This window comes from Chiloscyllium plagiosum, chromosome 6, assembly GCF_004010195.1.
Source record: "Chiloscyllium plagiosum isolate BGI_BamShark_2017 chromosome 6, ASM401019v2, whole genome shotgun sequence".
Classification (NCBI taxonomy): domain Eukaryota; kingdom Metazoa; phylum Chordata; class Chondrichthyes; order Orectolobiformes; family Hemiscylliidae; genus Chiloscyllium; species Chiloscyllium plagiosum.
The window spans coordinates 324,371-343,434 of record NC_057715.1 but is presented as its reverse complement, the minus strand read 5'-3'; the positions used below and the strand labels follow the sequence as shown (position 1 = coordinate 343,434).

At 39.8% G+C, this 19,064-nt stretch overlaps 1 protein-coding gene across 2 annotated transcripts in view; it reads right to left on the bottom strand.

Moving 5' to 3' along the window:
- The window catches only part of cfap300 (cilia and flagella associated protein 300), a 34,939-nt gene extending 18,501 nt beyond the window's left edge, over nucleotides 1-16,438 (bottom strand). For both annotated transcript variants that reach the window (XR_006311849.1, XM_043691119.1), the window contains exons 1-6: nucleotides 16,353-16,438; nucleotides 16,030-16,255; nucleotides 15,628-15,709; nucleotides 11,570-11,645; nucleotides 7,449-7,615; nucleotides 1,798-1,970 (exon numbers count right to left, since the gene is read on the bottom strand). Coding sequence is in view for 1 of the 2 variants with exons in the window: in XM_043691119.1 (XP_043547054.1) it covers nucleotides 1,798-1,970; nucleotides 7,449-7,615; nucleotides 11,570-11,645; nucleotides 15,628-15,709; nucleotides 16,030-16,253 (722 nt within the window). In the remaining variant the exon portion in view is untranslated. The remainder of the gene's footprint in view (nucleotides 1-1,797; nucleotides 1,971-7,448; nucleotides 7,616-11,569; nucleotides 11,646-15,627; nucleotides 15,710-16,029; nucleotides 16,256-16,352) is intronic.
- Between the last annotated feature and the right edge of the window lie 2,626 nt (nucleotides 16,439-19,064).

Below are 19,064 nucleotides of genomic sequence, written 5' to 3'. Positions count from 1 at the left end.
TATCTCTCCACCCCCGAGGGTCCCTGCCTCTATTCCTGACAAAGGGCTCTGGCCCAAAAAGTCGATTCCCCTGCTCCTCGGATGCTGCCTGACCTGCTGTGCTTTTCCAGCAACACATTCTCAACTAGAATAAAATGCACCAACATTGTCAGTTTTGCCAAGTGCTTTAGTTTATCGGGCCCTGGTAAGTTTTACAAGTAATTTTACAAAATTAAGAAACTGCAAAATAAAAATGTTTTAATTAACTCCTTTTCATTTCAAATTTGCCATTGTACATGAGATTTGCAACTCCCAGTGAGGTGCAGTGAACTAATTCTTAACAAAGATCCTTAATTTCCTTCAATGGTCCTCAGTAACATGTATATTTTCATCACAGTTACTGCAAAATCTTTCCACATCTACCACATAGTTTCAAGTAACAAAAGCATGATTGAGAATAAATATAAACTGAGTATCTTTGATGCATTAATTGCCAATATATTTCTGATAGGCTGAACACATCACAACAGTATACACATTTGCGAAGGAAAGATTCACATAAATATATCGTAAATAAAGGAATGAAAAAAGCAGGAGTATGCTTTGTGCTGTAACATAACTTAAAGACCTTCTGATGATCTGATGGCTGGCACGGTGGCTCAGTGGTTAGCACTGTTGCCTCACAGTGCCAGAGACCTGGGTTCAATTCTCACCTCAGGCGACTGTCTGTGTGGATTTTGCACATTCTCCCTGTATCTGCGTGGGTTTCCTCTGGGTGCTCTGGTTTTCTCCCACAGTCCAAAAGATATGCAGGTCAGGTGAATTGGCCATGCTAAATTGCCCGTAGTGTTAGGTGTAGGAGAATGGGTCTGGGTGGGTTGCTCTTCGGAGGGTCGGTGTGGACTTGTTGGGCCGAAGGGCCTGTTTCCACACTGTAAAGTAATCTAATCTAATCTTACATTGCTCATGGCTCATTCTTGCCGTTTATCAGATTCCTCAATTGCAGCTGTGCAAATTATTCTGACACCTTCATACCTTTCAAACACTGGGACTGGAACTGTTTCCTTCTGTATATCTCCACCCAAACAATATCCAAGCAAGTGAGATGCCCTCCACTGAGGCCTGAGGTAATTGAAGGCAATGTGATACTGACACATCCTAAACAACTTCAGGCTCTTCAGTTAAGATTACTGTTATGTTTGCTATTCAATTCTTTGGGCTTCAAGGTAAGGCAAATGCAATAACAAACAAGGAAAATGAATGCATCACAAAATGTGCAAGCTTTCCTGTAAGTGTAATGTGAAAGCTAACAGTGCAACATCAGGAGTAGAAGGAACACAAATGTATGCAGTAACTTGACTGATGATTTCCTCCTAACCCTCCAGCAAATTTGCAGTTGCAAGCTTTTCCTCCACAGGCTACTGTCATGGAGTATGTGATAAAGTATATAGAGAACAGGAATTATTAAATTAGAAAGAATGAAAAGATACCCTTAGTTCAGATACAGGAAATTTTCCGGACCACTTCAGACATTTCCATGGTACACAGAAGTGAAGAACTCTCCAACAGGTGCAAACTGAGGTCTTGAAAACTTTATACAGAGGAACCTTGATTATCCAGCATTTAATTATCCGAATATTAGATTATCCGACAAGATCGCAATGTCTCGATGCTCAGCTAAATTATGTTATCCAGCATTCGATTACCTGGAATTCGATTAACCAAACAAAACACTCCCCGTCCATGTCCTTCAGATATTCGAGGCTCCTCTGTACTTTGCTACTCAAAGAAAATAAATCAAGGACACATTTTTCAAACCTGACCAACTCCTTGTACATTGTTTTACAGGTTTCCAGATAGGGATCAATTGTATCTTCATATTGGCAGAGGACTCCCCCCAAACAGAGATGTTTGAAGATACGAAAGACAAATTCCTCACGTTCTTTGTCACTGAATATTTGATATTTATCTGATTCTTCCAAAAGTAACACCTAAATTAAGTGTGAAACAGTTAAATATGGAATTAGTCAAACTTAAAGGAAAATTAGGAATAAAACAACATTTGTTCATTACTTTCATAATTGATGATGAATATATAATATACTTCAGCACATTTCTCAAACAGTATTGTTTCTATTTTGCAGTTAAAAACAATGACTGCAGATGCTGGAAACCAGATTCTGGAGTTGAGTTGTGCTGGAAAAGCACAGCAGGTCAGGCAGCATCCGAGGAGCAGGAAAATCGACGTTTCGGGCAAAAGCCCTTCATGAGGAATACAGGCAGAGTGCCTGAAGGGTGGAGAGATAAAACAATTTTTTATCTTTCCACCCTTCAGGCACTCTGCTTGTTTCTATTTTGTGCAACATCTTTCCTACTGCTTCAAGATAAATAATATGAATTTGCTCCTTGTTTCTTTCAATCATTGCATCAATGCTAAGTTGGTGGTCTCCCCCACCCTGAGAAAAAGACCTTGGCTATTCACCCTATCTAAGCCCCTCACGATTTTATAAATCTCTACAAGGTCACCCCTCAGCCTCTGACGTTCCAGGGAAAACAGCCCCAGCCTGTTCAGCCTCTCCCTGTAGCTCAAACCCTCCAAACCTGGCAGCATCCTTGTAAATCTTTTCTCAGCTCTGTCAAGTTTAACAACATTTTCACTTTAGTCGGAAGACCAGAAGTGAATGTAGTATTTGAAAAATGGCTTAACCAATGTCCTGTACAGCCTCAACATCCCGACTCCTATACTCAATACACTGTCTGATGAAAGCAAGCATACCAAATACTTTCTTCCCTATCCTGCCTCCCTCCGACTCCACTTCCAAGGAACTATACACGCACCTCTAGATCTCTTTGTTCGGCAACACTCAGTGCCCTACCATTCAGTGTATAAGTCCTGCCCTGACTTGCCTTTCCAAAATGCAACACCTCACATTTATCTAACTTAAACTCCACCTACCACTCCTCAGCCCATCTGCCCATCTGATCAAGGTCCCATTGTACACTGTCCACTACACCTCCAATTTTGGTGTCATCTACTAATTTACAAATGAGGCCTCCTATATTCACATCCAAAAACATTTATGTAAATGACAAAAAGCAGTGGACCCAGCACCAATCCTTGTGGCACTCCACTGGTCACAGGCCTCCAGTCTGAAAAGCAACCCTCCACCACCTCCCTCTGTCTTCTACCTTCAATCCAATTTAGTATCCAATTGGCTAGCTCCCCTTGGATTCCATGTGATCTAACCTTACTAATCAGTCTACTCTGCAGAACCTTGTCAAACACCTTGCTAAAGTCCATATAGACGGTGTCTATTGCTCTGCCTTCATCAGTCGTCTTTTTCACTTCTTCAAAAAACCTTATCAGGTTCGTGAGACATAATTTCCCCCACACACTCATGCTGACTATCCCAAATCACACTCTGCTTCTCCAAATGCATCTAAATCCAGTCCCTCAGGATCCACCGACGTAAGGCTCACCGGTCTATAGCTCCCTGGCTTTTCCTTACGGTCTTCTTAAATAGTAGCATCACATTAGCCAACCTTCAGTCTTCTGGCACCTCTCCTTTGGCTGTTGATGAAAAATATCTCAGCAAGGAGCCCAGCAATCACTTTCCTAGCTTTCCACAGAGTTTTGAGGTACACCTGATTAGGTCCCAGGGATTTATCCACCTTTATACATTTTAAGATTTCCAGCAGCTCCTCTTCTGTAATATGGACACTTTTCAAGATATCTGAGGAAGGGTTTATGCTCCGCGGATGCTGCCTGACCTGCTGTGCTTTTCCAGCAATACACTCTCGACTTTTCAAGTTTTCACTATTTATTTCCCGTGGTTCTTTGGCTTGCATAACCTTCCCCACAGTAAACACTGATATGAAAGCTCCTGTGGTTCCACATATAGATGGCCTTGCTGACCTCTAAGGAGCCCTATTCTCTCTCTCTAACTCTTTCAACTTTAATATATTTGTAGAATTGCTTTGGATTCTCCTTAACCTTATTTGCCAAAGCTATTTCATGTCCCCCTTTTGCCCTCCTGATTTCTCTCTTACATATACTCTTAGTGCCTTTATACGTCTTTGGGATTCACTTGATCCTAACTGTCTATACCTGACATAAGCTTCCTTCTTTTTCTTGGCCAGAGCCTCAATTCCTCTTGTCATCCATCATTCCCTACACCTATCAGCCTTGACTTTCACACTAACAGGAATATACTGTCTCTGAAGTCTATTTATCTAATTTTTAAAGCCCCCCCCCACTTCCCAACTGCCCCTTTACCTGTGAATAGTCACTCACAATCAACTTTTGAAAGTTCTTGCCTCATACTGTCAATATTGGCCTTACTCCAATTTAGAAGTTTAGATCAGGTCTATCCTTTTCCATCACTATTTTAAAATTAATAGAATTCTGGTCACTGGCCCCAAAATGCTTCCCCACTGACACCTCAGGCACATGCCCTGGCTTACTTCCCAAGACAAGGTCCAGTTTTGCTCCTTCTCTAGTAGGTACATTTATATATTGATAAGAAAATTTTCTTGTACACACTTAACAAATTCCTCTTTATCCAAGCCCTTAACACTGTGGTAGTTCCAAGTTAAAATCCCCTAAAATTACTCTTATAGATATCTGAGGTCTCCTTTTGTATTTGCTTCTAATGGCAGAGGCATTAAAATTGGAGATGCTCAAGAGATCAGGATCAGAGAAGAGACGATTTCTTAGAGGATATTTTGTGTATATTTGTACAGTGGTATAAATATGTTAATAAATCAAATTGTGTATGTCACATCTTTCTCAATTAGTTAAAGGAAAATTTGAATTATCAAGGTAATGTAATGGAAAGAACATCCACTGACCTCTAGTGTGGCAATATGGTTGTAAGAGGAGTGTTTTGTCCTGACTATTTTTTGAAGAGAGGTTTTGAGTCTTATGGATTTGAGCTGTCTATTCCAAGCCAATAATGTAAACAATTTGTGAAGCTTTTTTTAAAAAGTTAGAACAATAGAAGCAGCCTGAATGGGTGGAGTCATGTTCCCACAGAATCAGGGTTTTAGTTTCGCTTTCATTAATTATTGGGGCTTGAAAATTGGTTGTGGAAGCTGCCATGCACCCTTCTCTACCAGAAATTTGCTTGGTGTTCTTTCCTTCTAGACAGGAGACAAATTGCATGTGAGATAATCTATTTTACTGAATTTGCCTTTGCCAAGGGTGCGTTTATGGGATGTTACTATATTGGAACAATTGCTGTTTTAGTAGTTAAATAATCTATTATTCGTTAAGTGTTTGAATAGAGTTAAAGTTAGACAATTCTTCTTTCTTTTGTTTTATTCTAACTGCAGAGTAAGAATAAAGTGTTTTTGCCTAAAGTGAAGGAGATGTAACCAATCAAATTACATTTGAAACACAGCACCTTACACTTGCCTTTAAATAAGTTAAAAGTTAGGGTCTAGGCTATCTCCTTCATATTTTGAGGGGGGTTTGGTCAAATCCATAACACTAAATAGTTCCTAATCAGTTAACCTTTGAATTCAACAATTTATTTCTGAATAAATAATTCAACATACTGGCCATCTCTGACATCTTGTGTGTTTCCCATTTCTATCAGTAATATTCTGGATGTCACGTGACGAGAAAGCCAAGGGTAATCCCTTGAAGTCTACAGTTTCCTTCTCATTTTTAGGAGAGAAACAGCAGGCTACAGTTTCAATTTTGAGAAAATACTACCTATGCCTCAACTTATGTTTGATGCCTTCAAAGATTTTTCTTTTAATAACAGGACTGGTCAAGTCTGGATGCAGGGGCACTGCAGTTAAGGGGCTACTTTATGTGATTTCCCCAAACTTTGGCTCAATACCTTTTTTGCCAGCCCTCCATACTCATGCATGTGCTGTATACCACTGCACCCTCTGCTGTGGCCCACCCGTTATCACTGTCCAGACGTAAGCCTCATGCTCAGCATGATGAGGAATGTTTCAGCATTGCCGTGCTGCTAAACATGGTGGCAGTGCAGCTAGGTATGTTGTCATTGTATATATTGGATTGAAAATTCTGCTTCTTTATTTTTAATCTGACAGAGAGTTGGAGGATGAGGAGATGCAAGGACAAATCTCTGATAAGCAGATTTTACTTGTGACCTTCTGTGAAAAATGTTACTTAAGGGTTTCTTGGTAACTTATAGTGCATGTGACCCAACAGCCATAATGGCAAAATAAACCAAATACCACAATGAACTCCCATCTTTCACCAGCTCTCTGATTTTCCTACATCAGAAACACTCCTGGGTCCCCCTGGGGAGACTCTTGTTTATAGGAGTAAAGAATGGGGGTTGAGGAACCCGAGCGGATCTCTCTGATGTAACAGTCAGTTTTCTTTAGAAAAACAAGTTAAAGGGATGCAGTTATAGATATCAGCAGGTATAATGCATTAATGATGAGTATGTGAATCAAATAAAAACATCAAAGGTAGCAGTAATGGGGTTGATGTAAGCATGGCTGCAAATAACATAAATTGAACTGCATAATTTTCTCTGGTTTAATGCAAACTCTTGAAGCATTTTATTTATTGTGTGAAAATACCTTATGGTGTGCATATGAGGCAGGGAAAAGCAACCCTGCAAGTGAAGACCCTTAAAAACATCTGTTCAAGCCGAGATGATATCATACAATTGGTAGTTGCACTCAGAATAGTGATCACAGACTATATGGTCCCTTAGATTGAAGTTTGTTGCAAAATATTTAATTGTTTCATGAAGTAAGGCATAGACTGTTTTTAGCACAATCACCCATTTCCATGTACTCCTAGGAACCCATTTCCTTATTCTCAGCTCGTATTAGTGCTTATCCAACTTTTCTTCTGTCCTGGTCTGCTATCCATAATCTCCTTGTTTACCAACACCTTTTGTATCCCTCTCTCTCACCCCATCTCCACCGATCCGATCACATCCACCTCCCCCATTGCCATTTCAGCTTCACCATACAGTACCTTTTCCTAGTGACTATCAATTCTGATAATGAGTCACCAGATTTGAAACACTAACTATGTTTTTCTTCCTGCACACACTGCCAGACCTGCTGAGTTTCTCCAGCTGGTTTTGTTTCAGATGATCAAAACCTTGGTCAGAGAGATAGGTTTAAACATGTGAAGAAAGAGAGGTAGAATAAGAGAGTAATCTCCATAAATTGCACAATTATACAACTGGCCTGGATCTAATTAATCATATTTCTTTAAAATCAGTTATATAAATATTTTCTTTCATCTGACAAACATACTGCATTTGCAGAGCTCTCCATCTTACAGACAAGCTAAGAAGTGAAAATTAATCTGATTTGTGATACATTCAGGTACGAGAACCAAAAACTGCAATATTGAATTTGTGAAGCAAACAATATGGTCACTGACATTATTAAAATGAACTAATTCTGCACAGCGATGCCATCAACACATCATGGCATTTTCTGTTCCACAAACACCTTACCTGTCGAAGTTGGTCAGAGATAACAAAATCCTCATAAAACTCATCCAGACACTTTGTAATATGGCCTGTTTCTCGCACAATCCCTTCCGTGTACAAACAGTCAAAGAATAACATTGAAAGTTGATTACATGGAACCTCTTCAACCTGTATCCCCTTAACTTCTTTCCCTATTAAGACAAAATTAAAGATACATTGAAACATATCAATACCTGACCATATTTACATAGAACGTAGAAACTTATGTAATTAGTGGCACAATGGCATTGTCTAATTGTGGGTCATGCTTTTGGGTCATGGGTTCAAATCTCATCCTGGTAGAAATTGAATTTAGTTAATAAAATTTGAAATTATGAAACTAGGCTCATTGATGGTCATATTAACTTTAATTGATTGTTGTAAAAATCCAGCTGATTCATTAGTGGCATTTAAGGAAGGAGATCTACAATCCTTACTTGGTCTGGCCCACATGAGTTTCCAAAGCAATAGTATCCAATGTGGTAAAGTTTTAACTTCACTCAGTTCAAGAGCGATGAGAGATGGGCTACAAATAATGTCCTTGCTAGTGATATCCATGCCCCATGAAAGAACAAAGAAGGCAAAAAAGTGTTGTAATGAACAATTGCTTTACTCTTAAGTAAGCTACAGTGCACACTGAGCATTACGATTGTTCTAACACACTGCACCATGAAGCAATGGTACCAACAGTTACCATGCAGTAAATTTCCAGTTTGGACTATAGTATCAGAGTCACAGTGCACCCCTCAAAGACAGTAAGTGCGAGGGCTGTACTGCCAGAGGCATGCCTTCACATTGCACTCAGCTGGAGGAGCATTCTTGGGATTGAACAGAGGTAAGAAACTGGGAAAAAATAGGAACAAAATAACTGCAAATACAATGGGTTAGCCAGTGCCTTATGCTTTGTAAAAAGGAGGTTCAGTTGTGATTGATGGAATGTCACGTGTATGGAGGTACAGTGAAAAGCTTTGTTTATGGGCAGTACAGGCAGATCATAGTCAGTAAGGATGTACTGAACAAAAGATTTAGACAGAGGCATACATTGATTAAACAGCATTATTTGAGGCTAGAGACTCCATTCGATAACCTAATAATGGCTGGGAAGAAGCTGTTCCTGAACCTGCTGGTGCGCGTGTGTTCAGGCTTCTGAATCTTCTGCCTGATGGAGGAGGTTGTAGGAGAGCATTACCAGAGTGCAAAGGGTATTTGATCAAGTTGGCAGCCTTTCTGTGGCAGTGAGCCGTGTAAATGGAGTCCATGGTGGAAGGTTAGCTCCTGTCATGGCCTGGGCTGGGTGGATGACACACTGGCACAGTGGTAAGCATTGCTGCCTCACAATGCTAGGGATCCAGGTTCAATTCTGCCTTCAGGCAACTGTGTGGAATTTGCACATTCCCTCTGTGTCTGCATGAGTTTGCTTTGGTTTCCTTCCACAGTCCAAAGGTGTGCAGGTTAAGTGGATTGGTCATGCTAAGTTGCCCCATAATGTGAAGGCTAGCTATGAGAAATACATGAATTGGGTCTGGGTGGGATGCTTTTCAGAGGGGTTGGTGTGAACTTGATGGGCAGAATGGCCTGCTATAGGGATTCTATAATAATTATATGAATAAAAATGATAAGGCTCACAGAAGGTGCTATGTTGTACATAATTCATATATAGTTTCCATAATAACAGCAGATTTACATGGACAAACTGCCCAAGTATCACTGGTCTCAACTTTAACATCACTACTATCAGCAACAGAAGCCAAATTCATGTGACAAATTTGCAATGAAATACGTCACAGTTGAGAACCTCAGGAGACTAATTTTCTACTTGGGATTTCGGGCTGGTGGTAGTTGCAAACTACTTCGCCTTGTCTTTTCAACCAGTGTTCTGAGCTCCCCTATTATTAGCGCTGGGGATGTCTAAGAAACCTCCCCCAGCAGCCCGTTGTTTCACTGTCCCTCACCGTTCACACTTGTGGGGAGTGCAGACCTTTGGACTCTCCCACTGATTGTGGAATTGCTTAGCTCTGTCTGCTGCATGCTGCTTATGCTGCTTAGCATTTATATAGTTGTAACCTCACCTCACCAGACTGGCCCCTCAATTATAGCTGTGTCTGCCACGCTCTCCCACACAGCTCATTGTACCAGGATTGATCCTCAAACATGATGGCCATACTAGAGTAAGGGATCTGTTGGATTACAAGGTTAGATTATTGTTGAATAAAATTATGCTCCTGCAGATAGTCCACTAACACAAATGCCCAGTATTAGGCTGCTGGATCTATCTTACAGCTATCCCATTTAGCATAGTTGATTTTCAATATGGAAATGAAGTCCTATATTTATAAGGACAGTGAGTTAACCATGGTTACCAGTGCTGTTATGGATAGATGTATTTGTGACTTGTAAATTGGTGAGAATGAGGTTAATTAGGTTTTCCCTTGATGCTGGTTACCTAGAAGCTGCCCCAGGTCTAGCAGGTATGTTCTTCAAGACACCTAGTTTTTGCTCTCGAGTTGGTGTCTTCTCGTCAATCTTGGTGATGGGCGTTAGAGTCCTCTTTTCACAAGTGTGAACGGTAATAGACAGTGAAACAACTAGCTGATGGAGGAGGCTTCTTAGACATCCTCAACGTGAATTATAGGGGAGCTCAGCAGGTGAAGTAATTTGCAACTACCACCAGCCAGAAAACCCAAGTAGGAAATCAGATCCTGAGGTTCTCAGCTGTGATGTATTTCATTGCAAATTTGTCACATGAATATGGCTTCTGTTGCTGATAGTAGTGATGTTAAAGTTGAGACCGGAGATACTTGGGCAGTTTGTCCATGTAAACCTGCTGTTATTATGCAAACTATATATGAATTATATGGAATGTGTACAATAGTGCACTGTTAAAAATATAGCACCTTCTGTGTGCCTTATCATATTTATTCATATAATTATTACAGAATCCCTACAGTATGGAAGCAGGCCATTCTACCCATCAAGTTCACACCAACCCCTCTGAAAAGCATCGCACCCAGACCCAATTCCTGCATTTTTCATAGTTAGCCTGCACACTATGGGGCAATTTAGCATGACCAATCCACTAACCTGCACACCTTTGGATTGTGGGAGGAAACCAAAGCAAACTCATGGAGAATGTACAAACTCCACACAGACAGTGAATTAAGGGTAGAATTGAACCCAGGTCCCTGGCGCTGTGACGTAGCAGTGCTAATCACTGAGCCACTGTGACATCTGCCCAGCCTAGGCCATGACAGGAGCTAACCTTCCATTCATGGACTCCATTTACATGCCTCACTGCCACAGAAAGGCTGTCAACTTCATCAAAGATCCTTTGCACTCTGGTAATGCTTTCCTACAAACCCTTCTATCAGGCAGACAACACAGAAACATGAACACACGCACCAGAAAGCTAGCACGTTAGTTTAAAACGCAAGGCTAAGTAGTTGGAGTCCTCCACCCAGAGTATATTCCATGTGGACGAACGTTAAATTGTTTCCACTGAAAGGAAAATAGGCAACAGACAAACTTTGTGAATGAAACTAAAATTGATACAGATGAAGTATTGGTGTTCAAAATGTTCAACCAATGCAAAACCACAATCAGTAAAGTCAATGCATGTAGGAAAATAGAGTTAACTCAGTAAAATATATTTCAAAAGAAGTCATGAACAATCTTTAAGACCACTCTTTCAGTGCTATTTGTATTTCTGGACAACAAAACAGCCTCATTGGTCTAAATATGAGAGTAAATTGGAGAAATGGGTCCTTCATTATTGAAATGTTATAGTGCTCTGAACGAGATGGGAATCGGCAAGAAATCTGGAAGAAACATTTGCGAGGTGTTTTTCTTTGGAAAATTGGAAACAACTCATTGAACTTTCCAAAAGATTCCTGGTGTGAAGTTGATATTTTTACCCATGTTACGACCCCAACTGATTTATTTATTTTTACAACAGTTTAAATCAAACTATAGGATCAGAATAAGCAGTCACAGGTCTAAACTAGTAAAATATATACTGAAGACTGTTGTCAGCATTTTGTCCACACAGATTGGTCAATGTAAGGTGAAAATGTCAGATACAGAAAGACAAGTAGAGAACTGAATCGTACCTAGAGTTGTCCATTCAGAAGATAAGGGTGAGAGTACCTTTAGGTTTGCCTTAACGTTTGAATCCTGGAAAAATGCCTACAGGATAAAAGGCATAGAATGAATAAATGTAATGAATAGACACAATAACTATCTGTCCATTGGATTTTTCACATATATTTCTAAATTTGTGTCCACAGAATTCTAATTGCAATTCAGAAGGAACTCATTGACCATGAAGTGCTTTGGGGTCTCAGTAATATAAAAAGGTCCTGCCTATATTTTTGCTGCTATCAATTCTAACATAACAATTTCTGTCAGACGCTGCCCAGACGCACTGTAGCTCTTTGTCAGAAGGTTACAGATTCAAGTCCTACTCCAGGTTCTCCGTACAAAATCTGAATTTGCGTTGCAAAGCCTGACTGAGGAAGTGGTCTTTGTTTGGGTTGCCATCATTCGGTGCGACTTTTCACCGTCTGCTCCCTGAGTTAGTCAACAACGTTTGGAGTGTGTCATTTGGAAGAAGAGCAGAGGAGTAGGATTTGACAATATTTATCAATAAGTTAAAACATATGATCTAGTCATAATCACATTGCTATGCAATTGAATCCCACATTGCCTATCTTAATTACAAGAATAACTAGCATTTCAAAATTACTTGACTGACCGTAAAGCACTTTAGGGAAGTTTAAAATCTTGAAAGGCACAATATGAATACAAGTCTTTCTTTCTTCTGAGATCTGCTCCACTCTGTAGAGTATATTGTTGTCCTATTCTATTGCTTCTGAAATACTCACCAATTATCTTCCACAAGTTTACTGTTTTAATTGGAGAAAAGTAGCATTCAAGCACAAATTTATATCTAATTTGTCTCTCAAGTTTATTTGACACAACGTGAAGAACAATGGCATAGTTTCTGTTCATTTGGATTCATAATATTAGAGAAATCGGAGGAAATCTGTCAAACCAGTGTAAACAATTAATGAACTTTAACTGAACTAGATCCAAAACCATTGTGTTCTCTGTGACCTTTCACACTGGTGAAAGATTCCATATATTGAACAAGTTCTGTTTATAAAGTTAAACAGGAATTGCTAGGGAAACTTAGCAGGTCTGACATCATCTGAGCAATGTGTTTTCTCTCTACAGATGCTACAGGACCTGCTGAGTTTATCCAGTACTTCTTTGTTTTATTTTATTGTCCATGAAACTGCGCAAGTCAAAGACTTGAAATTCAAATAAATGCATTATTGGAGGAAGTGTCTTTAAACTAGTCAACAATGTTTAGGCACACAGGCATTAATAGCACATTTTAAAATATTTTCATAACAGATTTTAAATTACTCTATAATTGTCTAATGTAGATCAATAAAACTGAAAAAAACTGCCCATAACTATTTGAAGTTATTTTCAGTGATTTTGGGACAGTATATTCATAGGTGCAAGACTGGTCACACATTAGAAAATACTTTTATTGCTGAAAGACTCATTTAATTCTATGAATTATACTGCACAAAGTTAGTTCTCTTAAAGATATTGATGCATAATCCTTAATGAAAATAAAATTATGCTCTCCTATTAACCCAGTTAATTCAATGAAGTCTTTACATTTATCATAATGAAAATAAATTTGATCAGAGACTTGAAGAGTAATTATGTGTGCAGTTTAGCAAAATTGTATGACTGCAGCCAAAGCAGAAACTCTATCCCTATGAATTTGAAAACTTAAATGTTCAGTTGGACATACTGCAAAAGGTTACAAGGTGAAATATAAAATTATAGTGGGCAGCATAGTGGCTCAGTGGTTAGCACTGCTGCCTCACAGCACCAGGGTCCCAGGTTCAATTCCAGCCTTGGGTGACTGTCTGTGTGGAGTTTGCGTGTTCTCCCCATGTCTGCATGGATTTCCTCCTCCAGTCCAAAGATGTGCAGGTTAGGTGAATTGGCCATTCTAAATTGCCCATAGTGTTAGGTGCATTAGTCAGAGAGGAATGGTTCTGGGTGGGTTACTCTTCGGAGGGTCGGTGTGGACTTGTTGGGGCGAAGGGCCTGTTTCCACACTGTAGGGAATCTAATCTAATCGTGTACACCGAATGTTCCAGGATAGAAAAGGATTGCCATAGGTTAGGCAATTGAATCAGAGTAATCAAATTTAAGAATTTCTGCAAATATTATGTGACATGATTTGCCAGTCTAGTATATTTCTGTATTAACATTGCAATATGGTGTGAAAATATCTATTTCTGAACATATTTAAGCCAGTAGTTCTTATACCCAAGTCTGTGGATCTCCTGTGGAATCTGTGTCTCTGTGTTCAGATTAAACACTGCTCTTTCCCTATTCCTTGGTGCTTTCTCAGTCCTCTGTTCTCTCTGTTTTATCTCTAGCTTCCCCTGCTGCCCAGGACCCATGCTCACTCTGTTGCTGTGCTTCACAAATACTCTCTCTATGATTTTGCTAATATTCCTGTTCACCTTGCGTTCCTACCAAAGGTAGATATGTTTTGCAGTGAGAAGTAGGCACACCCATTGTTAATATTTTCTAATCAACCTGAGGTGTTATTACACACCCCTATAGCAGTTGGGACTTGAATCCAGGTCTAATTGGCTCAGAGGTAGGGACACTAGACACTACGATTGCATCACAAAAGCCCTTAAGTTTTAATTGTATAAGTATTCGAATCAACGTGTTCAGAGATGTTATTACATGCCTTTGGAGCAGGTGGGACTTGAACCTAAGACTCCTGCTCAGAGGTAGTAACATTATAAGTGCCCCCTTTTATTGTAATGTATAGTAACACCGGAGGACAGCGCCTCAGTGTGCAGTTGCTGCAACCAAGACTCCCTGTCCCAACCACAAGTCAGTGCTCTACCAACAATGATTGGAGCAAGGTGCAGATCCATGGTCTCACAAGACTAACAGATGCCACCTACCATGGTAATTGTGTTCAGTTGTAGGCAGATAGTGAGCAATAACTAGAATCCACTGTATCCCAACAGATTGACTGGAAGGTGTTGTTGTACTGTGCTAGGATCCCTGGCTCTCTATCAGGTTAGAGTCCCACTTTGTCCAGATGTGTACCATAACACATCTGAACAGATTGATTAAAATATACTTTAGACTGTTGAGCTAGAATGTGCATTCTTATAATGTGTAACTCTCTAAATAAATGATTATTAAAATGTGTAAAGATTTACACTGGTTCTATTCAATCCTTCATCAATGTGGCAGCTCAACTCAGTGGCAAGCACAGGTGTCATGCTGTGCTCAGAACCTGGGTTCAATTCCAACTTTGGGCAGCTACCTGTGTGGCCACTCTCTGTGCCTATGTAGGCTTCCTCCCATGGTCCAAAGGTATATAGGCTAGGTGGGTTAGCCATGAGAAATGCAGGTTTACAGGGTCTGGGGATGAGTCTGAGTGGGGTGCTGTTTGGAGGGGTGGTATGGACTCGATGGGTTGAATGGCCTGCTTCCACACCGTAGGGATTCCATGAAATGGTTTTTTGAAATATCACATCCACCCGACTGGTGGTTGTGATGAAATACTTTCTTACGTATAAAAGAAAAAAACACATCTTCATATTGTGAGTATGCTAATTGACTTTAATTAAAGTGGAGCTGGTGATGTGTGTGTATCTGTGAATGGGAGGGGTCGGGGTGGGGGTGGGGGAAAAGGGCCTGTTACTTTGAAAGGAAGTCCTTGAAGCAAAAAGGCTTGCTATTATTATATTAAATTATAATATTAAATAATAATAATATTAAATAATAATAGTTACAGTTGCCATATATATTGATAATCAGAACACAGAGCAGGAGATTATCTGTATCTGATTTCAACATTATATTTAAAAGGATTTTATCACTTATTTGCTAAATAAAAACTGCTAGATATGAATAAGCTCACACATGTATTGGGTAAGAAATTCGCACACCACAGGAGTCTTTTCAAAATTATGTGATCGCTCAGCAAGTGTGAAAACGGAAATTTGAGATGAAAATACAAGCAGTACCACAGCTCAAAAATACTACAGAAGCCAACATGAGATTTAAAAACGTTATGAAGAAGAACTGGAGAACCTACCTGGACAAAATTGTCCTTTTCATAAGGCTGGAAGTGTTGGTCAAAACTGAAAACCTGCACACTCATCCTTCCAAGCATTGACCTGAGAGGATGGAAAATTCCAGAAAGGGGAAATCTTAATGAGAACACGATTTCAGGATTAGCTTTTCAGAAAAGAAACGAGTGAGTTGTTTCCGGCCCAAATGATAATGAATTTCTTTGAGTTACACTGTCAATTCTTTACCCAGAGGGTCCTGCCTAATAACTGTAAACAATAATAAAGATAATAATTAAATGAACAAAATTAGTGAGTGAATCATTCGGGTAACGCTTTGCCCCTAACTTTTCCTGATCCTTGTTGAACACTTTGCTCCCAGTCTCAAGCCTCTCATCGTTTCTTTCTCATAGCTGTGCAGATCTTACCATTTCATAAAGAGGTCTCTGATTTTACTGTCTTCCAGGAAGTTGATCTTCTTGTTACTCAGATATCTGAAAGTAAAAGCTGGTTTCACAGCCCTTTCTGCAGCCATTGCTTCGCCAGTGTTTATAGTTGCTAGGAAACGCCCAGCCGCGTTGAAATTCTTCCCTGGATCCCTGAGAGTAATTCCTGTCGGTTCCTGGCCGCCTGCATTGTAGGAGGAGCTCATATCTAGGAGAGAGAAAACTACAGGCACTCAACACCATTCTGGAGGGAGTGGCTCAAGCACAGACTTGAAAATTGGTTTGGTAATGCCCGATTAACTCACATGTAGAAAGCAAGGGTAGATTGCTAGGGACAGGAAAAAAAAACTGCAGATGCTGGAATTCAAAGTCGACAGGCAGGAGGCTGGAAGAACACAGCAAGCCAGGCAGCACCAGGAGGTGGAGAAGTCAGTGTTTTGTGTATTAACCCTTTTGCAGGACTAGATGTGGGGTTAGGGGGAGCCACAGATAAAGGGAGGGAGGGGATGTGCCACTACTCTCCCCACCCCAACCCCAACCCCCTCTCTCTTTATGTGTGGCTCCCCATACACCCACATCTAGTTCTGAAGAACAGTTAATACCTGAACCTGACTTCTACACCCCCTGATGCTGCCTGGCTTGCTGTGTTCTTCCAGCCTCCTGCTTGTGTACGAAGGGTGTTTTGCTGTTTATTTAAATCTTTCATAGGACACGGAAATTAAGACTAGGGGTTTTTGCCCATAAGCAACTGCCCTTGAACTTGGGTGACATTCTGAGCACTTGCTGAGGGCAGTTAATCACATTGATGTGGGTCTGGAGTCACATGTAGGCCAAACCTCACATTTCCTACCCCCAAGGACATTTGTGAGTGTTCTATCAATGACAGTTTGAGAAGGGAAAAAAACTGCAGGTATTGGACATCTGAAATAAAGCAGAATATCAACATATGTGCAGCAGCTTCATCACACTGTGAGCCTATCACCAGAGGGCTATTTTCTCATTAGAGAGAGATAACTTGTAGTGGTTTAACCTGAGGGTCACCAGACCTCAGGCAACATTGAGAAGGAGTGTCCTTCATGATAACTTCAGCTGATGCAGGAATTGAAACCACACTGTTGGTGTCACTATATTACAAAGCAGTCATCCAGCCAACTGAGCTAACTGACCCTCAGAATCCACAACTCTACATCACACAAATTCATGTAAGACCCTAAGGTGGTCACCCTTGGTCCTGAAAAGTGCTTAATCTATTTCAGATTAATCATTTTAGGTGCCATAAAATACAAGTTGGTTTTGAAGTCTGAGCTCTGTATGTATCAGTGCACATTTTACAATGACCAAAATTATACAATAATCTAAATGCAGGTTTTATGCCCTGAATTAAGCAATCTTTCATGATTTAAATACTCATGTGCAGCATCCCAGCATTTATTAAAACTTTTGTTAATGGTTTCATTTTAATAGGTCTTTCAGATGTTTACATATTTTCTTTGAATGAGTAACAGTCATTTCCAAAATATTTGTTTTTATTGGGTTTAATATATTCTTCCTGTCAAAGTACACCACTTCACACATATCGATAATGAAATTTATTTTCCCAGTACAACCCCATTCTGCAATTTTTAAAAATGTCTTATTTTGTGGCATTCTGCCCTAGGATTAGCTATAACCCAAACGTTGTCATTGTTTGCAAAGTTTGACATTCTATTACAAATTTCCAAGATTAGTTTGTTAATAATAAATGTGCAGATTTATATCTCAGTGCCTGAGATCTGCAGCTTCAAGCGTTTCAATTGCTGCCAACACATTGCTAGTCTGTGGTCAGTTCTACATCTCTGCTTCCCCAATTACTGTCAATTTTGATACTTAATTAACCCGAGCTCTATTTCTAGTCACAAACTCATCATTAAACTTTCCTTCAACTCTATCTATAGTCTACAAAATTTTATTTTATTTTATTCTGGACTATTTCAGTTACTTAAGCTGCATATTCCAACAATTGACTGTACTGGAATTGAGTACAAAGAGGCTAAAATTACAACGTAGAGGCGAACTAAACATTGGATAAAAGGCTCTGTGCCTGGACACCCTCTGAGAGCCCTTTTAAAGGCCCCTCTCTATTTTTGACCCAAGATGCTGTCCACCAACATTCAAACACTGAACAGCAGGGCCAAAGAGTACAAATGATTGGGAACATGACAGAAGTCTAAGTAAACTCATGTGAGGCAGTCCACTACATTTCATAAAGACATTACATTAATGAAAGAGATTATTGAAGTGTTGTTTTCTGAATTAGGGTGAGCATATTGTGATCCCTGTAAACTGGCAGGAAATTTAGATTGTTCTGAGCATGCTCTCCAGTGGATTTCTGTTTCCACTTCCTATTGGCTGCCCTGCTGTTAAGGGTTTCAGAATCTTCTCACAAACTTTGATCTTCTAAAACAAACAGCAGTGCAGCGCATCCAGAAACAGATGTAATGCCTACTCTATTGTTCTTTTCATGAGGAGATTGATATGGATTGGACTAATTAAATCTTCTGGAGCTTTCTGTTTGTGCAGCAAACAAATTGTCATCACAAACAATGTTTTGTTCGCCTCTACGCTGTAATTTTAGCCTCTTTGTACTCAATCCCAGTAAAGTCAATTGTTGGACTATGCAGCTTAAGTAACTGAAATAGTCCAGAATAAAAGGATCCATTAAAAAAAGGCTTTCTTTAAATGAAATTTGTGCAATGAACTATATGGAAATGAAAAAAAGAATCGTGTATTAACTTACTGTGTGTAAATCAGTTTGCAGTGCCATACACTTTTGTTTTGGGATATCACACCTCGTTCCAGCTAGCATCGGATCCTGATACAATTGCTAAAATATGGGATAGATGTATTAATGTAGGTGTAGCTGCTGTAGAGCTTATGCAGCAATAAAGATTCATTGGGTGACTCTGAGGGGTTTGGCTTTCAGCAGAACTGCACAGGGACAGGAACAAATTCCTGCTGCTTAGTATCCATTCAGGAGG